Source organism: Anopheles nili, chromosome 2 (assembly GCF_943737925.1).
Source record: "Anopheles nili chromosome 2, idAnoNiliSN_F5_01, whole genome shotgun sequence".
NCBI classification, from domain to species: Eukaryota; Metazoa; Arthropoda; class Insecta; order Diptera; family Culicidae; genus Anopheles; species Anopheles nili.
The window spans coordinates 64,646,908-64,667,761 of NC_071291.1; the positions used below are offsets into that span (position 1 = coordinate 64,646,908).

General features: G+C 47.0%; 5 protein-coding genes across 5 annotated transcripts; all 5 read right to left on the reverse strand.

Moving 5' to 3' along the window:
- Positions 1-284: 284 nt before the first annotated feature.
- On the reverse strand, positions 285-873 carry LOC128720082 (putative gamma-glutamylcyclotransferase CG2811). Its single transcript, XM_053813728.1, has one exon. It carries the CDS (start codon positions 871-873, stop codon positions 385-387), a length of 489 nt encoding a protein of 162 aa, XP_053669703.1. The 3' UTR covers positions 285-384.
- A 178-nt stretch (positions 874-1,051) lies between these two features.
- Positions 1,052-1,900, reverse strand: LOC128732006 (troponin C-akin-1 protein-like). Its single transcript, XM_053825165.1, has one exon. The coding sequence runs from the start codon at positions 1,811-1,813 to the stop codon at positions 1,334-1,336; it is 480 nt and encodes a 159-aa protein (XP_053681140.1). The 5' UTR covers positions 1,814-1,900; the 3' UTR covers positions 1,052-1,333.
- Positions 1,901-2,927: 1,027 nt separating this feature from the next.
- LOC128728310 (zinc finger protein 729-like) lies at positions 2,928-4,492 on the reverse strand. The gene is made up of 3 exons (XM_053821933.1): positions 4,295-4,492; positions 3,987-4,235; positions 2,928-3,927 (listed from the first exon to the last, which is right to left on the reverse strand). The coding sequence occupies exons 1-3, from the start codon at positions 4,490-4,492 to the stop codon at positions 2,965-2,967; spliced, it is 1,410 nt and encodes a 469-aa protein (XP_053677908.1). The 3' UTR covers positions 2,928-2,964.
- A 1,612-nt stretch (positions 4,493-6,104) lies between these two features.
- On the reverse strand, positions 6,105-7,609 carry LOC128720697 (aladin-like). The gene is made up of 3 exons (XM_053814388.1): positions 7,547-7,609; positions 6,531-7,482; positions 6,105-6,445 (listed from the first exon to the last, which is right to left on the reverse strand). Exons 1-3 carry the CDS (start codon positions 7,607-7,609, stop codon positions 6,105-6,107), a joined length of 1,356 nt encoding a protein of 451 aa, XP_053670363.1.
- A 287-nt stretch (positions 7,610-7,896) lies between these two features.
- On the reverse strand, positions 7,897-19,720 carry LOC128728321 (uncharacterized). The gene is made up of 9 exons (XM_053821945.1): positions 19,711-19,720; positions 15,289-18,190; positions 14,271-14,529; positions 13,135-14,197; positions 11,498-12,768; positions 9,135-11,407; positions 8,944-9,067; positions 8,669-8,848; positions 7,897-8,578 (listed from the first exon to the last, which is right to left on the reverse strand). Exons 1-9 carry the CDS (start codon positions 19,718-19,720, stop codon positions 8,390-8,392), a joined length of 8,271 nt encoding a protein of 2,756 aa, XP_053677920.1. The 3' UTR covers positions 7,897-8,389.
- Positions 19,721-20,854: the final 1,134 nt, after the last annotated feature.

Genomic DNA, 20,854 nt, shown 5'->3' on the forward strand with positions numbered 1-20,854 from the left:
CTGAACGATCGCGTTAACTCTCTGCATGATTTATTCGAAATTTAGAATCTTATACGCATTTCCAATGCCACATAGAATGGTAATAACATTATTAACTTCATCTTGTGCATGACCACGTGACTGAATATTGTACATTTGTTTGATTATATTTATCAAACTTGTCTCACAGCCCTGTAGTCTCATGCTTATTTCTTTACTTCGATCGGATGCTTTTACTGTTTTTTACTCCCGCATAGTCTCTAAATTAGCAATGACCTTGAGCTACGTTTATTGTTTTTGCCTGGTCTATCTTTTAGCACGTTTTATTGTCTTTTTTAAGCTCGGGTAATTTTCCACGCCCACGGAATTGCTAAGCAGCTTTTGACGATTCTATGATGGTTCCTTTTACGATGGTTTTCGTTTTCGCGAATCGTCCTCTTCAAAATAAATTTCCTCACCCTCTACTTCGGTATAGGGCTGCTCGGGACAATCTCTATACTCTTCAAGCATTGGTTTCTCAAGCAACTGCTTCGGGAAGCTTTTCATCAGATAAATTAAACAGCTCTCCTCGGCGGTCCCGTCGGCCGCCTCCACACGCTGTATCACTTCCGGCCGGCGATCGTACAGCTTAGGGTAATCCTCCAGGACATCGAGTCGGCTCAGCATGGGATCGTCTACTTCGTAGATTTCGCCAGCGATAAAATGACCCCTGCCTGGAACGTCCAGCAGAAAAGGAATGTTGTACGGGGATGCAACTACAAGCGGATACCGCACGGTTGTATGGCCCTTGGCGATGAACCGAGCCTTTCCGTTGGTCACATCCGTCAGCCAGTGATGATTAGGTTCGCCCCGTTTCAGAGTTCCGTACACGAACACGCGCCGCAGCGTAGACATTTCCCAAGCGATTCGGTGTAATGCCACTAAAACAATAAAGGCGTCTCGTGACTTGCTCTACCCAACGACTCTGACGGTTGCAGTTTATCAGGGAGTGCGCGTTCTTGTTAAATTGCACAGTCAAAATGTACTCAGCTGAGTCGAATAGTGCAACAACAAAAAAACAATAGATCCGATTACGGCGGCATCAACCTTTTTTTATTATATAGTATGTATTTATAATTGAAAAAATTCAATTGATGTAACCATGGATTGTATGGCATATTTAACCCCTAAACTGGGAACATTACACAGTATTGACTTTCGTTGTATTATCATTATAAAAAAAAACCCGTGCATAATTTTAAGTACACAAATGGTGTTTCCAAATCGGACCACAAGTAAAATGAACAACATTTATCCACAGCACACAGCAGGAATGCCCCTATCTTTTCACCGCATCTTGGCGATGCTCCCTCTGCTATTCATCACCCTTAAGCAGCTCCTCGAAAATATTCACTTTTCCGGGTGCCCGCCTCGAGTACGGTTTTTCCAGCGTGTTCTTGTACTCCGTCAGCATTGGCAGCTTTAGCAACCGATCGGGACAATTCCGCAACAGGTACAACCAGCACGGCACGTTACCCCCCTCAATGCCAACGTTGATGTCCTCGATCTGGCGATCGTACAGCTTCCGGTAGTCCTCCAGGACGTCCAGCTGCTCGAACAGCGGATCATCGACCTCGTAGATTTCGCCCGTTACGTAACTCCCGGTGCCGGGTTTGTCCAGCAGAAAGGGAATGTTGTACCGGGTGGCGACGATGAGCGGAAACCGACGATTTGTCGAACCCTTGCAGATGAACTTGGCGTATCCGTTGTCTGCGTCGGCCAGAAGGTGATGATTAGGCTCCCCACGTTTCAGCGTTCCGTACACAAACACCCGACGCAGCGCTCTTTGGGCCATTCTTTCGTCCGTAGGGCCGGTTCCGAGTTGTAGCTCTCCGCCTGCGTTGTGAAGACTTGAAGAAAAACCGATACGTGCCAGTGCGCGATCCGCTTAAGATCTACTCGATCCTCCACTACGGTGCGAATATAAAACGGATCGTGTGAGTTGGAAGACCGCTTTGTGCCAGGAAATAAATGAAAAACCCGTCGAGAGCAGGTTTGAAGGAACACACGGTTTCACGACGATGTCATCGATACCCTCTCACTCGCTCCCGAATGTCCCCAAATAAAACAAACGTAAAGATACGCTGGAGATAGGAACACATGCACGCACGAAGTACAGTCCACGCAATGAAATGTAAAAAAACACACCCTAAAACGCACCGAAGCTGACCTCTGCCAGCGGACACCACGGAACTAGACGTGCTACGGGGTCAGTGAGTCTTCTTCGTAAGTCGTACGTCGGCGGGGCAGAAAGGACACACCGGTTTTTCGACGGATTGGGCAAACCGGTTGGGCGGACGCTCGCGAGTTCTTTTTCGTCACGGGGCACTATAGTGTGGCGTGATGGTTGTATCGTCGCCTGACAGTTTTGCCCTTACTTGACGGTATGCGTTTTGTGTAGGGTTTGCTTTATTTTTGTTTAATTACCACGCCGTATTAGCAGGATTCTTTTCTAAGAAAACAGCGTTTCTCAACCTGAACGCAAGATGCACATGCACCGAGGAATGCATTCAATTAGAATAATGCGTTGGGACTTTTTAATTATACACATTAGGCTGTGTAGATTCCGCATATCATTAAATATTCGTAGTAGAACAGTTCCGTCACCCATTTAAATTTGTTCTCGAAAACGACCAACCGGCGCTGCTGCTCAATTATGTCTTCTGACACGATCCAGTTTTATCTGACGCAGGGCACAATAAAGTTTAATTGGAATCTGGTATCTGGAACTGGTAAATGATCTTGAAAGGCATGAAGCATATCAGACGATCGGATTCTCAACAAAAACCCATTTTTTACCACAAACTGATCATGATACGTTAAGAGTAATCCAAAAGATGAATGTAATAATGCCGACAGATTTTATTACAGATTTCTGGATGAATCCAGATCAGTACTGTGAGCAGAATGTTCATAAATGATTTGCATTTCACTTTTGCGGATCCCCTAAAACTTGAGATGTCCTTTTTCATCGATCAACCCCAATGCCACGAGTTCGTCAGGATGTTTCGCCTTCATGTGAACACTGCGCGCCTTATGGTGCGAAAAGGCCATCTGGCAAATGCGGCAGTTGAGCGGTTTTTCACCCGTGTGCGTACGCATATGCACCGTCAAGTGCGTGGATGTGCGGAATCGTCTGTCGCACAGATTGCAAATGTGCGGTTTTTCGTCCGTATGCACACGCAAATGCTTGTTCAGTGTGGTACGCAGCAAAAACAGTTTGCCACAGATTTGGCACGCGTGTTGTTTCTCCTGCGTGTGGGTCAGTTTGTGACAGCGCAACGTTCCCGCGAACAGAAACGTTTTTGGGCAGAGATCACAACCATACTTGCGATCGCCATCGTGTATACGCATGTGGCCCTTTAAGTTATTCTTCTCAAGGAAGGCTTTGCCACAGATTTCGCACTTGAAGTCCCGTTTCCGCAAGTGCACGCTGTTGATGTGAGATTGCAGCTTGTTTCGCGACGTGAAGCTTTTCGAACATTGTTCGCACTGATGGGACCGTCCCGAGTGGATGATCATGTGCGATTTGACGTTATTGACCATTACACCGCACACGGCACATACGATCTTTTCCTTGGGAGGTTTCTTTCGGGTAGTTCTAACAGCAGGTTGGTTTGTCACATTTTCTTGTTCCGGCGTGTCGTTGAAGTGCTCAAGATATGGATCTGATTTTTCCCCCTCGCTAAACTGCTCAATTTCCCCTTCCTCTTCACTGTATTTAGCACCTTCGTCGTCTTTAGATGATATTTCAATAACACGATGCTCATCTTTTAACTTTATCCACTCATTGGCATTCTCAGGCGTTGTTGTAGCTGGTAGATTTTCTCGTTCGTTTTCAGATCTTTCCAATTCTTTTCGTGCCGATAAACGTGCGCTCGCTTTCTCCACATTAATTTCTCGTGGTAACTGTGCATAAAGCTTTTTTTGTAATATACGTTCAATGAACCCACGTTTTATTGTCTTACCTTCTTCAAAATTTCTTCATTGTCTTGCTTGGGTTGCTTGCTGGAACCTTTCGCCCTTCTCTTGCGGGTACGTGATCCATTGCGATCTTGACCAACTGGTTCGGAACGATCTTGTTTGACTATGGTATCTCTCACACGCTCCAGCAACCGAATCGATTCATCACATTTTCGTTTGAAATTCGCTATGATATTTAGGTTCCGTTCGCAGCGTTCGCATAGAAAATTTGGCAGCCCATCGTGTTTGTTAATCTATATCGTCCAGAAAACGTTACTTTAAGGAATAAACGTTTCAACATTACTGATCTCACCTTAATTGTTAGCAAGTTTAATGCGAAATTTACAAAATTTCTTATGTAGTACACATTTCTTCCACGAACATTGGAGTAGATCGTAACTAGTTTTTCCTGGGATAAACACAGCCGACAAAGCTTACTGTAGTTTTCTGCATAATATTGCAGATCATCAATTTTCTTGATTTGTGCCTCATCTTCATTGGAAATATTCATTTCATCCAGTTTAACAGGCTCAAAAACTATTAAATAATATAAATTACTGCCGATCTCAGCGGCTTTTTGGTATATTTCAACGAAACGCAAACAAAACAAATAACGGTTGTTGTCATCTGAATAGATCTATCGTTTATACGCAATAGTTCATTATAGGTTGAGTCGAGATAGAATTACACATTGGTTATATTGGACGAACCTATTATTAGCATTTAAAAAAGCTTTTCCTTACATATTTTATGAAATGTTATTGGAATCTCTTTGTAGCTTAATAAACTAATATCCTCTTGTTTGAAATAATCACTTTAAGACATATTTTCCTCGTTATAGCAGTCCACACGTGGTTCTGCAGTCGCCATTTTTGTTTTCGAATAGTAAGTCGTCATCGCTTAAAAAATATAATTTATTAAAAAGGAACATCGCTTACAATGAAAACACATCCATGCTGCTAAGTAAAATGATTTACTTTTGTGTTATAGTAACTATTATTTTATATTGATTGTTAGATTATACCTTGCAAAAATTATGGTATCTTTATGAAAGGTATACAGAAAGATCATATCTTACTTATTGATATTTTTACTCAGATTACTCAGCAAAACGCATACTTGCTAAGATATAATATAACCATTTTATTAAATAACGTTTTAGAAACTATTTTAATTCATATTACATTCAAGATAATGAAATTAAAACTTTGGTAACGCGGGCTGATGAAATGATGATTTTCTAAAGAACTTTGGTACGAAATGTAATGTTACCAAATAACCTAAATTCCAACAATAAAAGTTAACTAGTTTTGGCACAATATAACTAAGCACGAGCAACAATTTCAAAATTCTACATAAAATTTCGGATCAGAGATCAACGAAACAAATTCCAAGCTGATGGTGACACCATAAGCGGCTTTGTTATTAATTGCAAAACATATGGCTGATAGATAGATATAGTTGACCATATCTTTGAAATTGTCCCTTTACTTGCATCCCTCAACAAATTTCACGTGAAATACACAATACGCAAATAGATACTTATAGCAAACTGATCATTTTATAGGCCCTGAGGAAACTTTAATCAACACGTTTTGCTTCTGGAAACGTAACCTTCAATATACAAAACATGAATTGTTGTAGCATTCGCATACTTTAAAGGATTGAAAGATAGATTATGACGGAGCCGCTAGGAAGAGAAGCAGTTGCACGATAGCCTCACAGTCGTATAGCAAATTAAACCTGCCTGGTTCCAGTGGACTAGACCTGTGATTACAACGACGTCGGATGTTCCTGTTCGGAAAGTCCTATTATCACGCTCCATGAACAGGGTTCGGTAATTGATGGTGTTCGATTGGAAGCGGTTCCTTTAGTTAGCCAGTATAGCTAAATAGGTGTTACTTGTGGTAAATAAGTTAAACAGCAGTTTTTCTTAACATACGTGACCATGTTAGAACAATGGATGCCACTAGAATGCCATAGAATCGTGTTGATCTTGTTATCCCGACCATTAGGAAAACATTTTTTTGTCATCACCGAAATAGATCACATTCGATTGAACGCGTTGTATAAAACATAAACGTTTATTAAAATTATTTCCCGCAAAATGGCCAGTTTCGTTTCTACAAAGGATAGTATTCCACCCGCCCGGAAGACCACCCGATCGTAAGAACCGCCTGCGCGTCGGATTCGTACTCCTGCTTGTAATTTTCCTGGTAGCACAAGCACGCTGGATACTCGACGCCCGATCCAAAAATAAGACAGTAAGGGTCGATGTTGATCTTATGGCCGGATATATTCGTGAAGAAAAGTGCTATCGCGGCCGTGCTCTTGAACGTTACCGCCAAGAAGCGATCACGTGGGCACCAAGCGATGGCTTGTACTTTTCCGCCGATCGTCACGCCGTTTTCTGTGACCTTTTGATCGAAATCCACCAGCGGACAGGCCAGCTCGTACGATGCATCTGGATGGGATGCAAGAAAATAGAAAGACATTATGAATCAAAATGTGTCCGCCGCGTATGCGTTCACCGATTAAAGGACACTTACTTTTGACACCCGAAAGCCGCATATAGAACAGCTTTATGTCATCCGTCGTCACAAACAGGAGATGTTTCTCGTCACGGGACCAGGCAAACGACTGCAGCGACCCACACGACGTGCTCCAAGTGACCCGCTGGGCACGTTCGGGAGGTACCGAGCAGATGTAAAAGTCCCTTCCCACACTGCTCGCGATCATGCTGAACCCAAGCGGAGCGTAGCTCACAAGCGCACACGGCAGCTTGACGCGATGCATCGGAACACACCGCTGCTGATCGACGTTCCAAGCGAGAATATCCGTATCGTTAATGCTGGCCGTCACCAATAGCTCCCCGTTGTGGCTCCAACTGACCGCCGTAACCGGTTGATGTCGGCCGTGCTGTAAATGCACCGCCTGGGAAAGTGGTCTCGTGATCTGGCTCATCGGATCGACGCTCCAGATGAGAACCCCCGTTTGGCATCCGATCGCAAGTTCCCCACCCGCAAACGGGCGCCACGCGAGGCACGTCACCGCCTTCTGTTGGCTGCTCCGAAGGATTGGCGTCACGCCGGGGTTGCGCGTGTAAATCCGCACCGTATCGTCAATGGTCGCGACCGCCAGCTTGAAGCACTGCGGATGCCAACCGATACAGCGTATCGTGCTTTTCTGCCAGTTGCGGGTTTGCGAGTATTTAGCGACGAGATCCATCGATAGCTCGCAAGGATACGATTGCCAGTACTGCTTCAGCCGCCTGCAAACCAATTGCAGGTACGAGGCGGCACGCGATACGAGCCGGGACTCGGATTGTGTTGCCTCGCCCAACGCCTCCAGGATGCCCAGCTCCATGAAGATGCTCATAATGCGCTTCGGAAGCGACTCTGTCACCGGAACCATCATGTCACGAGTGCAATCGGTGCGCCGGCTTTGTCCTGGTGGATGTAGCATTTCTCGCGTGAACACGACATCAGGATACTGATCGTGCTGGAACCATCGAACGGGAGGCTTACAAATGAATGCATTAACGGAATGCCGCCTTAAAACTTACCGCTGAGAATTCAATCGTATCCGCATTGGGAGGGAAATTACTAAGGTTTAGCGAATGGCTCATTTCGGTCGTAATCTCTGTTAAAGCCGGTCAAAATGTTTACATACTTTCGACACGACCGGTTGTTGGCAGCTCCTGGGATGGCGCCTTTTTTTGCAGGTTGTCAAGCTGTCAATGTCTCTCCCAACGCCATCCGATATAAATGGCATGAACAAAGAATGTCAAAATATTTAAAGAATCGTCCAGACGGCACAAGGATGTTTCGGCATTTTTTTACATGATAAGAAATAAAAACCACCCACCCGGTGATTGAATCGAATCAGTCGCTTTTCGCATGCGTTTCGCACATTTATTTCACATATCCTTGAATACCAACATTCCGCCGTCCTTTTGAATGAAGTCAATTATTCCGTCTGGTCGCATTTAAACCAAATTGCTAAACAAGCATCAACTACGCAATTTTAGTTTCGTTTGCTATCTTAAAGAGAACATCATTTACAGATTTGAAGAGCATTAAAAAGGATTTTCTGTGCTCATTTAAATGCCACGTAAAATTCTCAAACGCATGAACTTTGAAACTGAATTGTCTGGTAATTATTCTAATAGAAAATAAAAGAAGAAAAATCAAAGAACTACCCGCTAATTCTTCGTGCATTCCAGTGTAATGCGTATCGACCTTCGTTCGCGGCGAAGGACATTGCTAAAGTCGAATCTTTCTGGACTTTCTACCGAAGGACGATAAAAATACACACAAGCTCAGTAATGAACATAAAATATCTGCCGCGACAAGCTCGACGATTGAAAAATGATCACAGCTGCCGAAATGCAACTCCTCGTTCTCCTCTAATCATCGTCGATGATGATCACCGTTTCCTGAATCTTTGTGGCAGAAGCAGCACTCTCATCAGTCTGCGTAGATGGCTTCAGTTGCTTCAATCGTTCCTTATTGCGTTTCAGTAACAGTACGTGGCTCTTTTGTTGCTGCTGAAGCCATTTGCTCTCCTTCTGTAACTCATCAATAATATCCGTGCACTGTTGCGGATGGATAGAAACCGATGGAAAAGTAAAAAAAACACTTTAGCACACGACTAGCTTTCACAAAAAGAGAACGGTCGTCCTTACCCGATTGTAGATCATGTCATCATTTTCGTAGATTTTTTCTGCATCGAAGCGCTGCTTGTTGAAGCACAGCATGGCAAGTTTCACCTTCATCAACTCCTCGTACAAAGCCGGTAGTGTTTCCTCTATTTGCTGCAAATCGTCCGCTTTGGATAAGTTGATAATACCGTACCGCGTGACAACCTGCAGAGAAAAGCGTTGCAAAGAAGACGTCGGTTTGGTTGGCTTAGAAATCACGGCTTAGCACAATCGCCGTCCCCGGTCAGATCCCCACTTACCGAATAATGGTTGATTTTTTTGGTAAGTTTTTCCTCGCTAGTCAACGGAGTCGACCGCTCCCTAAACACCCATTTGATGACTAGATTGAAAGGTTTGAACGTGTACGTATTTCGCTGGATGAACCTGCCAGAAAGAGAGACTCGCATTACCATGGTATAAACGTTCGATCCAGGACAGATCGGATACTAACTGGTTCAACAGCGTGACGGCATCTTCGAGATTCTTAACGCTCACTAGCTGCTTTTTCACTGTGAGCTCCCTCATGAGGATGATGACTTGCCGGTCTAACCGCATAACCTCAACAAGCCCAAGCCCGGGAATTTTCGACTCAAGCACACCTTTCGTGTGCGGTTGCTTGAGCAACTGCTCTGCCTGGGTATCTGACAGGTAGTTGAACAGCTGCGTGATGGAGTCTGGCCCTGCCGCTTCCGTTGAACCGTTTGCGACGCCGGTTCCATTCGGTTGCGCAGTAGAAGAAGCGTGCTCTCCTTTAACCACCGTGCTCGGGACGTTCCGTGGTACCACTTTCATCCGAGGTAGTGTAATGTTTGCCGACGGTGTGGCTGCTACAGCGGGTGGTGGAGTAGCCTCTACAGTAGAGAGCGAAATTTCGTCCGCGTTGCTTGCAAACTCCACGTTCACACCCAGCGAATTTGCTAGCGAGCGCTTCAGCTTAAGCAGACCAGTGGTCCGATTAAAGCTGTAACCGTTCTGTTGACCCGTTTTGGTGAGATCCAGCCGGGTGGCTAAGATGGAGGCTTGTTCCTGAGTAAGCACCGTGTTCTGCTTATAGAGAAGGTGTGCAATGGCAGGTGCATCGGACGAGGAAGGTGGTTGAGGTTCGCCACTGCTGGTGGGTTCGTTCTCGTCGTCGTCATCATCCAGACACACCACCTCGTCTGTACTGACTGTTGGTGAAGCGAGTGGCAACGAGTGACGTTCCACAGCGACGGATTTTAACCGTCTCCTTGGTTGCACACCTGCCTTATGTGCTACCTTCTCATCGGTTCCCTTCACAGCACTGCTGACTGAAGCTAATGGCAGCGAATGGCGTTCCACGGCGATGGAATTTAATCGTCTCCTTGGGTTCACGCTCGCCATGGGTATAACTTTCTCCCCGATCATCTTGGCTGCTGGGTTGACCAACCGTGTGACCGAGTTTGGTTTCGCTACACCGCACACTGCAGTAGTCGCTGGAACAGCCTTATCGACGGTTTTCAACACAGCGTTCGGAGGCTTAATCCCGCTTGAACACGCTTTGGGAGGAGACGGTTTCTTCTCGATGCTGTAGTTACTGGTTTCCGTTCCGTTGGTTAGTTTGATCTGTTTAGGAGGGGCCTGTTTAACCATCTCGATAGTGACTGTGTCCGAGAACCGAGCAATTTTACCCACAGTTGACTTCACCGCCGTCTCGGTTGATTTTCTTTTTCGCTGAAGCTCGTTCCACTCAGAACCATCGTCCGTATTGGTGAATTTCGTGAAATTGTTTTGCTTCTGCAGCATACTTTCAATTTCACGCTTTTTCTGCTGGTTCTGCCTCATCGTACCCTGGATCAGCTGGTACAAATCGACTTCACCGTTTTGTACGTCGGTCGGCAGTTCCTTAACCTCCTTTGCAAGTGTGTTGACTAAATCTACGTTAGTCTCACCGTTGCTGGTATGTAACAGACTAGCCGTCGACGACTCTTTGCCTTTGTGCTGCACGTGGTGCTTCTCATCCGAAACTTCCTGAACGTATCCAGGATTAGCCGCTGTCACACTCTGAGCTGCTGTAGTGGCCGTTGATGTGGGCAAAATGTTGTTTCGTTTAAGCAACGAGCGCTGTACAGTGGACGTGACGATTGCTGGACCTACTCGCTGGGCATTTGCGTGCGAGAGCTGTGGAAATTCTGTCAGCGGAACCTTCAGATGCCAGGCGTTGGGTTGTAACCCGGTCACGTCGACCCACCACCCGTTCGTTCGTTTAGTGATGGTTGCCGTGATGCCGTTCAGGCGCTCGTACACCTCCCGCTCGTACATCTTACCCTGCACGCTCTGACAAAGGATGATGTCGATCTTTTCCGTCGCACAACTGTACGGACCAATGAACAGTGAATGGCCTTCCTTTGGCAGGGCGTACACCAGCGGCAGGATCGGTGTCTCCTGCTCGTCTAGCGGCGTAGGCGGCTGCAAACGTACCGGCTGTCCTGTGCGGTTCGCATCCGAAATCGTTTTCTTAATGCGCCCGGACGTAACGCAGCACTGCCAGCTCGGCAGGTACATGTGGCTGAAGTCGTTCTCCACTTTGAGCCGCATCCAGCGGCAACCTTCGTTGGCCATCTCCGCGAGGCTCGGTTCACATCGCAGCAGATTCTCGATCGGGAAGTTGAAGCTTTGCATGCCCTTACGCACAATTTCGATGTTTGACTGGGTGCTGGGTGAAATAGTGGACGTGTCGCTGCGCTGTTGCTCAGCCGCTCCCTGCTGCGGCACGGATGCCGGTTTGTTGTTCGAAGGGCCACTATTATCGGTCACATTCGTCGTATTCTTTCGATATCCTTCCGTCACACGTACCCGTGGTACAGGTGTCGTTTTGCTGATGGCGCTTCTGCCGGCTGTATTTATGGTGGCGCACGTTTTGCGGTAGTATTCCTTCAAGCGCGCCTTTATCCGCTGATTGGATTTAACCGACGGTGTGGTCACAACGTTCGCGTCGTTACCGTACAATTTTTCACTTGCTTTGATAAATCCACAAAAATGCCAAAACTGCTCGCTACCGTACAGCACCAGTGCCAGTTCGTTCGTTTTTACGTTCTCCACCTGGCAGACCATCATTTTCATCAGCAGCGATGGTCGCACGGTCGAGACCATGTGGTCGATGGTTGATTCGCGGGCACTAATTTTGGTTTTTACGTTCGGAATCGTCAAAGGTTGAAACGGTTTCGTCGTAACAATTGTTAGCTCGAGCCCATTCGTCAGCACCAAATCCAGCACGTCGATGTCACCGAGAGCGAAAGCTCTCAACAGCAACCCCCAGCGACAAATGTGCATAATACCCTTCTTGGGTGGATTTATGCTAAGTGTTTTGCGTCGCATTAGCTCGTTGATGTGGCGCATTAGAGACACTAGCTGCCGATCTGTTTGCTGTACCACATCATACACCGACCGCATGATGATAGCTGGCTTTTTTTCCGTAGCTTGCACAGCAGAAATTGGCACAACCGGTGGCGGATTCACCACATTTTGTGACAATGGAGCACTGGTTCCGGCGCTGCTGCTAGGCGAAGGAACTACCGGAAGTGCCTTGCTCGCTGGCTTCTTGTTCTTTTGCAGCGTTACGTCACTGACCACGGTTTTTGTGGCAAGGTTTACGCCTGGTATTTCCACTACGTATACCGTCCGGTTGCTGAAGGGTATAGACCAGCCGGGTGGTATGTCTTCCCGGAACTCTGTGTTCTCGACAAACGATCTACGGTTGCCGTTGATAACCAACTTTTTGGTACCCTCCGTCAAAATATTAAGCTGCGGCTCGTTGTCGATATTTTCCTCCGTGTCGACTAGCGCGATGTTAACGATACGTTGCGATGCATCATCGCCGTGCATAGTTGACGGCACATTTTTGTGCTCATTCACAATCAGCTGTTTAAGCTCCCGCACGGACATGGTTGTTCGTTGCTCCGATGATGCAGGAGAGCTATCAGGTTTACTAGCTTTCTGATCTAACCCCACTTTGGCGGTATCGGGCATCGTTTGCTTTTTCGCCACCTTCGGAGCGGTATCTTGCGTAGGTTGTTCCCGAACGGAAGGTTGGCCTGATATGCGCTTAATAATGATGTTGCTGATTCCTGTCAATTTAGAGGGATTTTTGGGTGTAATCACCTTGTACTGGGCATCTTCCACACTACTAACTGTAAGCGGATCGCTACGACGTACCACCGGGGGTGGTTTAATCGACGGTTTTACGATCGTTCCCTTGGCCAGTTCCCCTTGAGAAACCGCTATTGACGCCCGTCGCATCATCATAGAGGGTTGCTTTGCAACCACCGGAGCTGGGCGTACTGGCGCGGGTGGGCTTTTCATAATTGCCGGTGCCACGGAAGGACGACGAGCGTGAATAGGAGCACTCCCAGGGGCAACGGATGCACAACGGGTGTGAATTGCTTCACTGCTAGGAGCAACAGATGCACGACGAGTATGAATCGGAGCACTACCAGGGGCAACGGATGCACGACGAGCATGAATCGGAGCACCACCAGGGGCAACGGATGCACGACGAGCATGAATTTGTGTGACTCCAGGAGCCACCGATGCCCTACGAGCGGCAATAGTCACGGCAACGGGAGCAACCGACGCACGGCGACCGCGTATAGGTGCAACACCCGGCGCAGCAGCCTTGGTTTCGCCCACTGGTTTCTTTTTCGCTGCCCTTCGCTCTGACGGTGGCTTGTAGGACTCCTCAGAACTATCTCGCTGCCTCCTGTGGGACACGTTTTGTGATGACTCTCTAGACGAGCGGTTCGCGGCTTGCCCGCTATCACTGCTAACATTGTCGAAGGTGTCGTTATAAATCTTTTCGAAGGAATAGAGCCGCTTCCGGATAGAAGCAGCACCCGGTACGGGGAGCGTTGTTTCGATGTTCGTTTTTGCAACTACACCATCACCCAAGTTTTTAGACGGCCAGTTTGTCCCAGTGCTATTGGTTTTCATCATTCGACCACTTGACGGACTGTTGGCAGCGCTCGCCGATGGTGCCGACGAATTGAGCGAGTTAGAGGTTGCCGGCAGCATCTTTGACGAGATCGAAATACAGTTTTCCTCCGTGAATGAAAATGGTTTGCCTTGGGTCGCTTTTCCGCCACAGTAGCACCGGTACAGATCGTGCACCATGCACAGCGGTTCGAGATCACCCAGTGGGAGTTTGTTCAGCACTACGTGAGCGTGTCGAATTCGTTCAGCAGGAGTCAACGGTTTAGCGTTCGCTGGAGGTTTGCTGATGTAATCCGATGGCACGTGCACGCTACCACCGTTCAGGAAGCTCTGCATGCTCACATCGTTATAGTAGTCGTCATATTTTTTGGGTTTCTTCGTTTGCCGGCGTGTCTCAGATTCCGTGTTGCGCACCAGCACCGTCGTGTTCTTGGTCAGTATGACGGTGGGCGTGAACTCACGCTCTTCCTTGGCCAACCGGGCCGTGGCCTTTTCTCGCAGGTACTTTACGTCCGCGCTGGATAATGCGGCTTTATTGCCACCCCGTAGCTCTTCGGCGTTGCTCATCTGGAAACACAACAGAGAGGGGCGTTATTCAAGGATACAATCTACATGTAATGGGGATGAGGGGGAAAGCTACCTGGACTTCCTCCGTATGGTTGGCTGCCCTCTGCTCGTATCCACACTGGCACCCAAACAAGCAGTCGCTCTGCCGGCAGTGCTTTATACGCGAGGCACATGCCAAGGACAACGCCTGTGAACCGTACATCACGTCACAGACGCAACCACGAGCACAATACTGTGGATCGCAACGCTGCTCTCGGCAGACCTCGACAGGACTCACCGGCGGCTGGCTAGGTCCTTCGATGATTGTCGCATTCAAGCGCTTCATCTCTCGGCTAGCGAAGAAGGGGGTAACGGTTATATTGTCAGTATACCTGCGATAATGAGATACGAATTGCGGGATGATGGCGAAAGATGATAGTAGCATTAATTTAGTATGGCGGCAGCAACGAAACAAAATTTTGATTTAGTTCATGGGATGTTTTTTCTTCTCAAGGTGCGGCTAAACGTTTGTACTCTTCTGTTCGATTTTCAGGCTAGTGTTCTGGCGCATTTCAGATGCGAGCCGGAATGGTGCAGCTACAGAAGCAAACATGCTAAATCCAGCATTCTGCAACTATCATAAATCGAACAGAATCGATTGCCGAGCGCAGCAAACGTAAAAAGGCATAAACAATATACCAATCAAGTCTTTAGATATGCAAAGCTGTATGAAGCATGATACTAAACCAATCTCATAAGCCCTTCCAAGTTGCTTTACACGATTATTGATGTTTGTGTGATTATAGGAATTATTATATCAAGCGATACGAGATTAGCGTGTTAAAATGAAAAACAGAATAGATGCAATGCATTAGAATTTCTGCACATGCAATAATTAAGGAGGATGAAGATAATGTAGTTACGATTTATATACTCGCAACCCACAATCGAAACCATAAACATGATAAAAAGCATTGTTTGATGAGAAAAGTACACAAGTTAATAAAATACATTATTCAAGGGCTGATGCATAACGCTACCGTTAACGAGAAATTACAAACAATGAAGCAATGTAAATGAAAGTTAAACTACATTAGGAAAAATATGCTTACAGCAGCTTTGAATTAACGGGTGCATTCATTTTCCCAGGCTCTGAGTGAGTTCCAGCGGTGGCAGATCCCGAGTCTGTCGTAGGGACATTAGTAGGAACGGCAAGTGCAGGTGATGGTGCGGCAGATGACGCACGAGAACCCGGAGCAGACGTTTCTATCTTCAACGGTAAGGTTATCTTTTCTGGGTAGGGACGACACTTTTCATCCTGTTTGCTGTAGTCAATATCCGGATCGTCCGCTACGAACACATCCTCTGCCAGCGCTATAGCCACAGAATTCGTGAGGTCGCTAATGACATCCGCACAAATAAGCTCATCCTTATCGTACTCGTCGGTTGATCCGTGGGCTAGCGCGCGGTCAATCTTCTCCCGGAAGGTCATCTTTTCTTCCATCAGCTTCTCGAACCGGGCCACGTCGATATCCACCGTAGTTGCCGCGGATCCAGGACGAGCCGTAAGCCGACGTCTAATCAACAACCGGCGCTGGTTGTTCTCGTACGGTAACTGAAAAACGAATGACCGTTCTCCAGTTCGCTCTGATGCCGTAGTTTCATTCTCGCTGTCCACCTCGTCTTTCGGGGCGCTCAGAGTAGATACGGCAAAGCGGGCCCAGTTTTCGGTGATACCGTCGTGAGGGAGAATTAACTTCAAATAGGGCTTTACGTGTCCATCGAGTGGGCGGTTGATTTTTGGAAATACTTCCAGCTCCACAGGTGGCATGTGGAAAACTTCCAGCGGCCCCAAACACGGATCGTCATCGGGTGAAAATTTAATTTTTTTCGACGACAACGGACCAGGCTTTGTACCGGGAAAATAAGGCTGTCTTCGGTAATCGTTTATGGACCAGCTACTATTGAGATCCTGCTTGTTATCGACCGACCCCTTGGTCGGTTGGTTGCGGTTGTTGAGATCCAGCGTTTGCGGCGCCGTGACGCCGTGCGACAAATTTAATGCCACTCCTTCGGGATACTCCGGACAACGGCAGTTGCTTACATAGTGATACCGGTGACCTCGGGAAGCAATCACAGGGCTGGAATAGAGTCCGTTTTTTGTAAGGTTTCGGAGCCTGTGATTTCCCTTGCATCCGGTTAACTTGATCGTCCGGTTGTCGACAGTGACCGATTGAAAATAGTAGCGCCCTTTTTCCGTCCGAAGCCACGCCAGCGCCCGCCACGTGTCCCGAGTGAACGGAATTTGTTGGTCCTGAAGCTCTTTCATGCGACAGAAATCAAGTTCTGCGTCGATGTTTTTGCTACGCTTTTCCAGGAACTGAAATATCTTCGACTCATTGTCGATTATCAGATACCGGACGTCGTTCTCCTTCTGCACAAGGATGCGCTTTTGTGCGACCGTTCTCGGTCGCACCATATCGTTCGGTCGCTGGGGACACTCGAGCCGAGGCGGTAGGGATCCGAACGCTATCAGTCCTTCCTCACGGAACAGATCGCTTCTCGTTTCGGTGCCAACACTGGCGTCCTCGTTATCGATACTTGTACCGTACGCCAGGAATGGAGCGTACGGTTGCGATTTTTTAACAATTGGCGTCGGTAACAGCCCCGGAAGGCTCGGCTTATCCAGCTTCACCACCTCACCTTCATCGAACCCATAGAACTCTGTGGACGAGTTCGAGTTTGCACAGTCTAAATCAATGTTGAGCGTTTTGTGCAGCTTGCCAAACACCTTGGAGACACGCATTTTGCGCGGTTCCTCGGGTGTTTCGATGTACCGCGCACGGGCAGCAATTTTAGTGCGATCTCGCAAGCTTCGACGCGCGCTAGCATCGCTACTCTCCGGGGAGCTGCTATCGTAGAATGCGGGTGGAACCACCTTCGCGGGTGGTGACAAATTAAACTTATTCAACAGTGAGTCCACGATGGAGCGTTTGCGGTTTTCCAACGGTTCCAGCTCGATATCACATGTGTAAGTTGGATCCAGTATGTCCGATTTGGATGTCGCTAAAAAGCTGTACGGCCTCGCTTCCTCGGTCGATTCTTCATTCATCGGCGTAGAATTGGCACGATTCAATGTGAACACCGTTTCCGATTCGCCTTTCGAAGGAACATTATTTTCTTTGTTCGGTTCAGCATCTCCGGTTCCGTTTTGCAACGAGTATTCATCACAGCTACGTTGTTCCTTGTCTACAAATGTAGAAACTTCTCCGTTAGCCACGGTTGATCGTTGAACGTCAGCATCCAAATTGTCACCATGGTCCGTGTCAGAACCGCTCTTCTCCCACGATCCCTTCATTGTTGCCATGCTGTCTTTCTTTGGCATCGATTCAACTTCTTCCATCCGTTCCTGCAACATCGACAGTAACAATCTTATCGAGTTCTGTATGGCCCAGTATTCTTTGATGGTACTGAGGGCGTCCGCTCGGTCAATTGCAACAGCCTTCGGAGATGCCGCAGGATCACTTGATGTGCTCTCCGCAGTGTCAGGCTCCTCAGCGGTTGTACCCTCAGTAGTGGTAACGTTTTTGACTTCCTTGCTCTCCAACTGGTCTTCAGTATCCAAATGCCCCGCGTTATCACCGTTAACCGATGCAGCGGATGATATGCAAAGCGATGAAGGGACTTCTTCCTTCCGAGCGCCTTGCTTGGCACCAGCACGAGACGCACTTTTGCGCGTGGAGGCACTCTGCCTGACCAGGAAGCGCTGCTTCAGGCGTTTCTGGAAGTAGTTCGGTATGGCACGGCGAGCTACGGAGGCATGGGCGGTTCTGCTTATTCGCTTTTTGTCCAGCACCAAACGACGGTTTCGAGGATGGCGGCGCACGTCCAACTTGCGACTACCCTGAGGTAGTGGCTTATACATTAAACGGCAAATCCGTAACCGGCTCGGTGATTCTTCGGCTGGCCACTGGCGCTCGTTTTCGGTGGTCTTCGACGCACAGTTAACCGAATCTACAACACCGGGTTGTGCAGCAATTGGGCGTTGCTTGCATAGCCAGCTTTGTTTTACGATCTCAGGATCCCCTGTGTTCGGGATGAGCAAAGGAGAACACGGTTGTGTGGCTGTAAAAACGAAAAAAAAAACAAAATTGTTACTTTACACAACACAACAAGAACTCAAAGATTGGCAGCATTCCTACACACTGACGCTTGATTTTCGATAACAGCCACGTAAGCAGCTTCAAGGAGATGCCACTCTAACCTCACTTCTGTGCGCGGTTCAGTCAAATCGATAATTTACGAAATCAAAATGGCGCCCAACTAAAACGTAGTTGCTCTACGTGATCGCATTTGTAAGTGTGGGGTGGAGTTTCGCAGGAAATTCACAAACTTGCAGTCGTTAACGAGTGTCATTAATCAGGCTAAGTGGCAGGACATTTAATCGATATTGATTTTTCTTCACGCACAGATAAAAACACTGATAGAAAATGTATCGAATCAACCAAAAATATTTAAAACTTTAACAAAAAGTCACAATTTGGTTCACGATTTGACAAAATATAAAATTAAACACTGAACAATTTTTATTTTAAATTTATGTTTTGTTGCATTCGTCTCTTCCACAAGATATTAGCATATTGTATTCCCACAAAAAAGACCGAACGCAAACTAATTCAATGCAGATGAACATATTCACAGGAAAATGTATAAATTATTGAAAAGCAACACTCTTTTTGCGAAAAATTAATCTATTGGCAATGTTGCAAGCCAAGCAGAATAGATTAAACATAGAATGGTATTACAGCTCGTGTGATAAGTTTGGTCTTCTTCCGTTTTTCTTTTTTCTCTGTAAAAATTTGTCTATTTCTATCGATGAACTTCGCGTCTGAAGGAATGAAAGCGCGCGAGGGTCGCAAAGATAAAATGGCCGACTGTCAGAAACATGAATCATTAAAATAAACTATTAACACAGTAATAAATTGCTCAAAAAACCGACCCCGTTTTGCGCACGACATCATGCCACTGGTGCGATAAAAAAGCTCGTAATCCACGGGACCATGCACAGTTCGATACACCAAACCATACCAGCAATATATGAGAAACAATAGCACCGAAAATAAAGCGACTCAGTCGCGAGAGGCCCCTTAAGTTAGATTATCCCGTGCAGCCCGATAGAAGGGGTTGAAAGAAGGGGCAACAATTAACTGAGAAAATCACCCGCGGAATCCACACATTCCGAGAGAGAGACCATTTCCAATGGGCTGCAAGCTGGGAAGAATTAAATGTCCACCATGCCGACGTTCACTGGCAAAAGCACCTCCTCCCTCCCCTTTTCCGATCGAAAATGTTTTTTTTCTTCTTCTATTGCTCCGCTTCGAGCCACATTTCCATTGACCGTAGCCATCATACCGTCGTTTTACAACACGAACGCATACACACCTATCCCTTATCGTGCAACCCCCTGAGACCACCCTGGCCCGTGTGCGTTGGAAGGAAAAACGTATCACACGCCAAAATGTAAATCATCTTACCGTTCCGCATTTTGCTGCGACAAACGCAGGACACAAAATAAAACTAGCGTTTTCTTCTCCCGCAATCCGTGCGTGCGCGATAAGTTCTGTTCTCATTCACCGAGCCACACGGCACAACACACAAATGAACGCGCTAAATACGCACTACTGCAAACGGCGAAACGCATTCGAGAGTCACGTACTCCATCGTCACGGGAAAATTGACAATTAAACAAACATGTAAATAACAATCAATCGAGAGCTACTTTCGGCAGTATCTCGAAAGTGTGCCCTTTCGCTCCCTTCGGCGCGGTAAATCGATACTTAGATAGCCACTGTTTGCACGCGTACTTGATGAACGGAAGATGCAAGGAGTGCGAGAGAACAATATGTCAGACAATTTAGATTAACACACGAGAGTATTAAAAAAACAATAACCATGCAAAATATACTGCTCTTGTTATATAACTCTCAAATCAGACTCTCGCGTAATATTATCTCGCGGAACGAACATCGGAAGTGGATGGTTGCTTTGACGCGCGTGCGAAGATAATTAGTTCAGCAAGCCTGCGAACACCCCGATCAAGCCTACTGCATATCCGTGTGTAGCAACCTTGGGCGTTCGGAGCGAACGCACAAACCTACCTACCAAAGGGATTCGCTTCCGTTTCGTTTTTCAGCACAGGATTCTACCCTTAACAAAAAAAAACCACGAGTACTTTATCCTAACGCTACTGCTGCTCGTCAATCGCACACGTTTTCTAGTTGGATCGAACACGCGTTTTCTACGAAGAGCCGCCATCTTGTTTTCGCATCGGGCAACCCCAATATGGCGATCCCCAAGATGGCCGTAGCTTCCAGCGAATTCTCCGTGTCCTAAGCCTACTTGCACGCTTCACCCTACCCGGATGTGAACGGAAATGTACGAATCTCATAAATTGACCACCATACTATTAAGCCAACAAGTACGACACAACCTGGTTAATCTATACTGGCCCCAACAGGTCGGAACTATATTATAGGTTAGCTGCTTCCGGTTGAGGTACCTGGGCGTAATTGCGTCGCTTATGTTGGCAACAGTGACGGCACGATCTTTGCACATCGATGAGGTGGTCGCACACAACGGAAGTTCTAGACGGACACTTTGAGGATCTTGGAATCCACC

Coding starts and splice junctions, on each gene's coding strand:
- LOC128720082 (XM_053813728.1), bottom strand. CDS start 873: ATGTCTACGCTGCGGCGCGTGTTCGTGTACGGAACTCTGAAACGGGGC.
- LOC128720697 (XM_053814388.1), bottom strand. CDS start 7,609: ATGAGCCATTCGCTAAACCTTAGTAATTTCCCTCCCAATGCGGATACG. Junction 7,483..7,546: donor ATACGATTGAATTCTCAGCG/GTAAGTTTTAAG, acceptor CGATGGTTCCAG/CACGATCAGTATCCTGATGT. Junction 6,446..6,530: donor GCGGCTTTCGGGTGTCAAAA/GTAAGTGTCCTT, acceptor CATCCCATCCAG/ATGCATCGTACGAGCTGGCC.
- LOC128732006 (XM_053825165.1), bottom strand. CDS start 1,813: ATGGCCCAAAGAGCGCTGCGTCGGGTGTTTGTGTACGGAACGCTGAAA.
- LOC128728310 (XM_053821933.1), bottom strand. CDS start 4,492: ATGAATATTTCCAATGAAGATGAGGCACAAATCAAGAAAATTGATGAT. Junction 4,236..4,294: donor TAAACTTGCTAACAATTAAG/GTGAGATCAGTA, acceptor TGGACGATATAG/ATTAACAAACACGATGGGCT. Junction 3,928..3,986: donor ATGAAGAAATTTTGAAGAAG/GTAAGACAATAA, acceptor CTTTATGCACAG/TTACCACGAGAAATTAATGT.
- LOC128728321 (XM_053821945.1), bottom strand. Junction 14,530..15,288: donor CCCGTTAATTCAAAGCTGCT/GTAAGCATATTT, acceptor CTTCTTCGCTAG/CCGAGAGATGAAGCGCTTGA. Junction 8,579..8,668: donor ATGACATGATCTACAATCGG/GTAAGGACGACC, acceptor CATCCGCAACAG/TGCACGGATATTATTGATGA.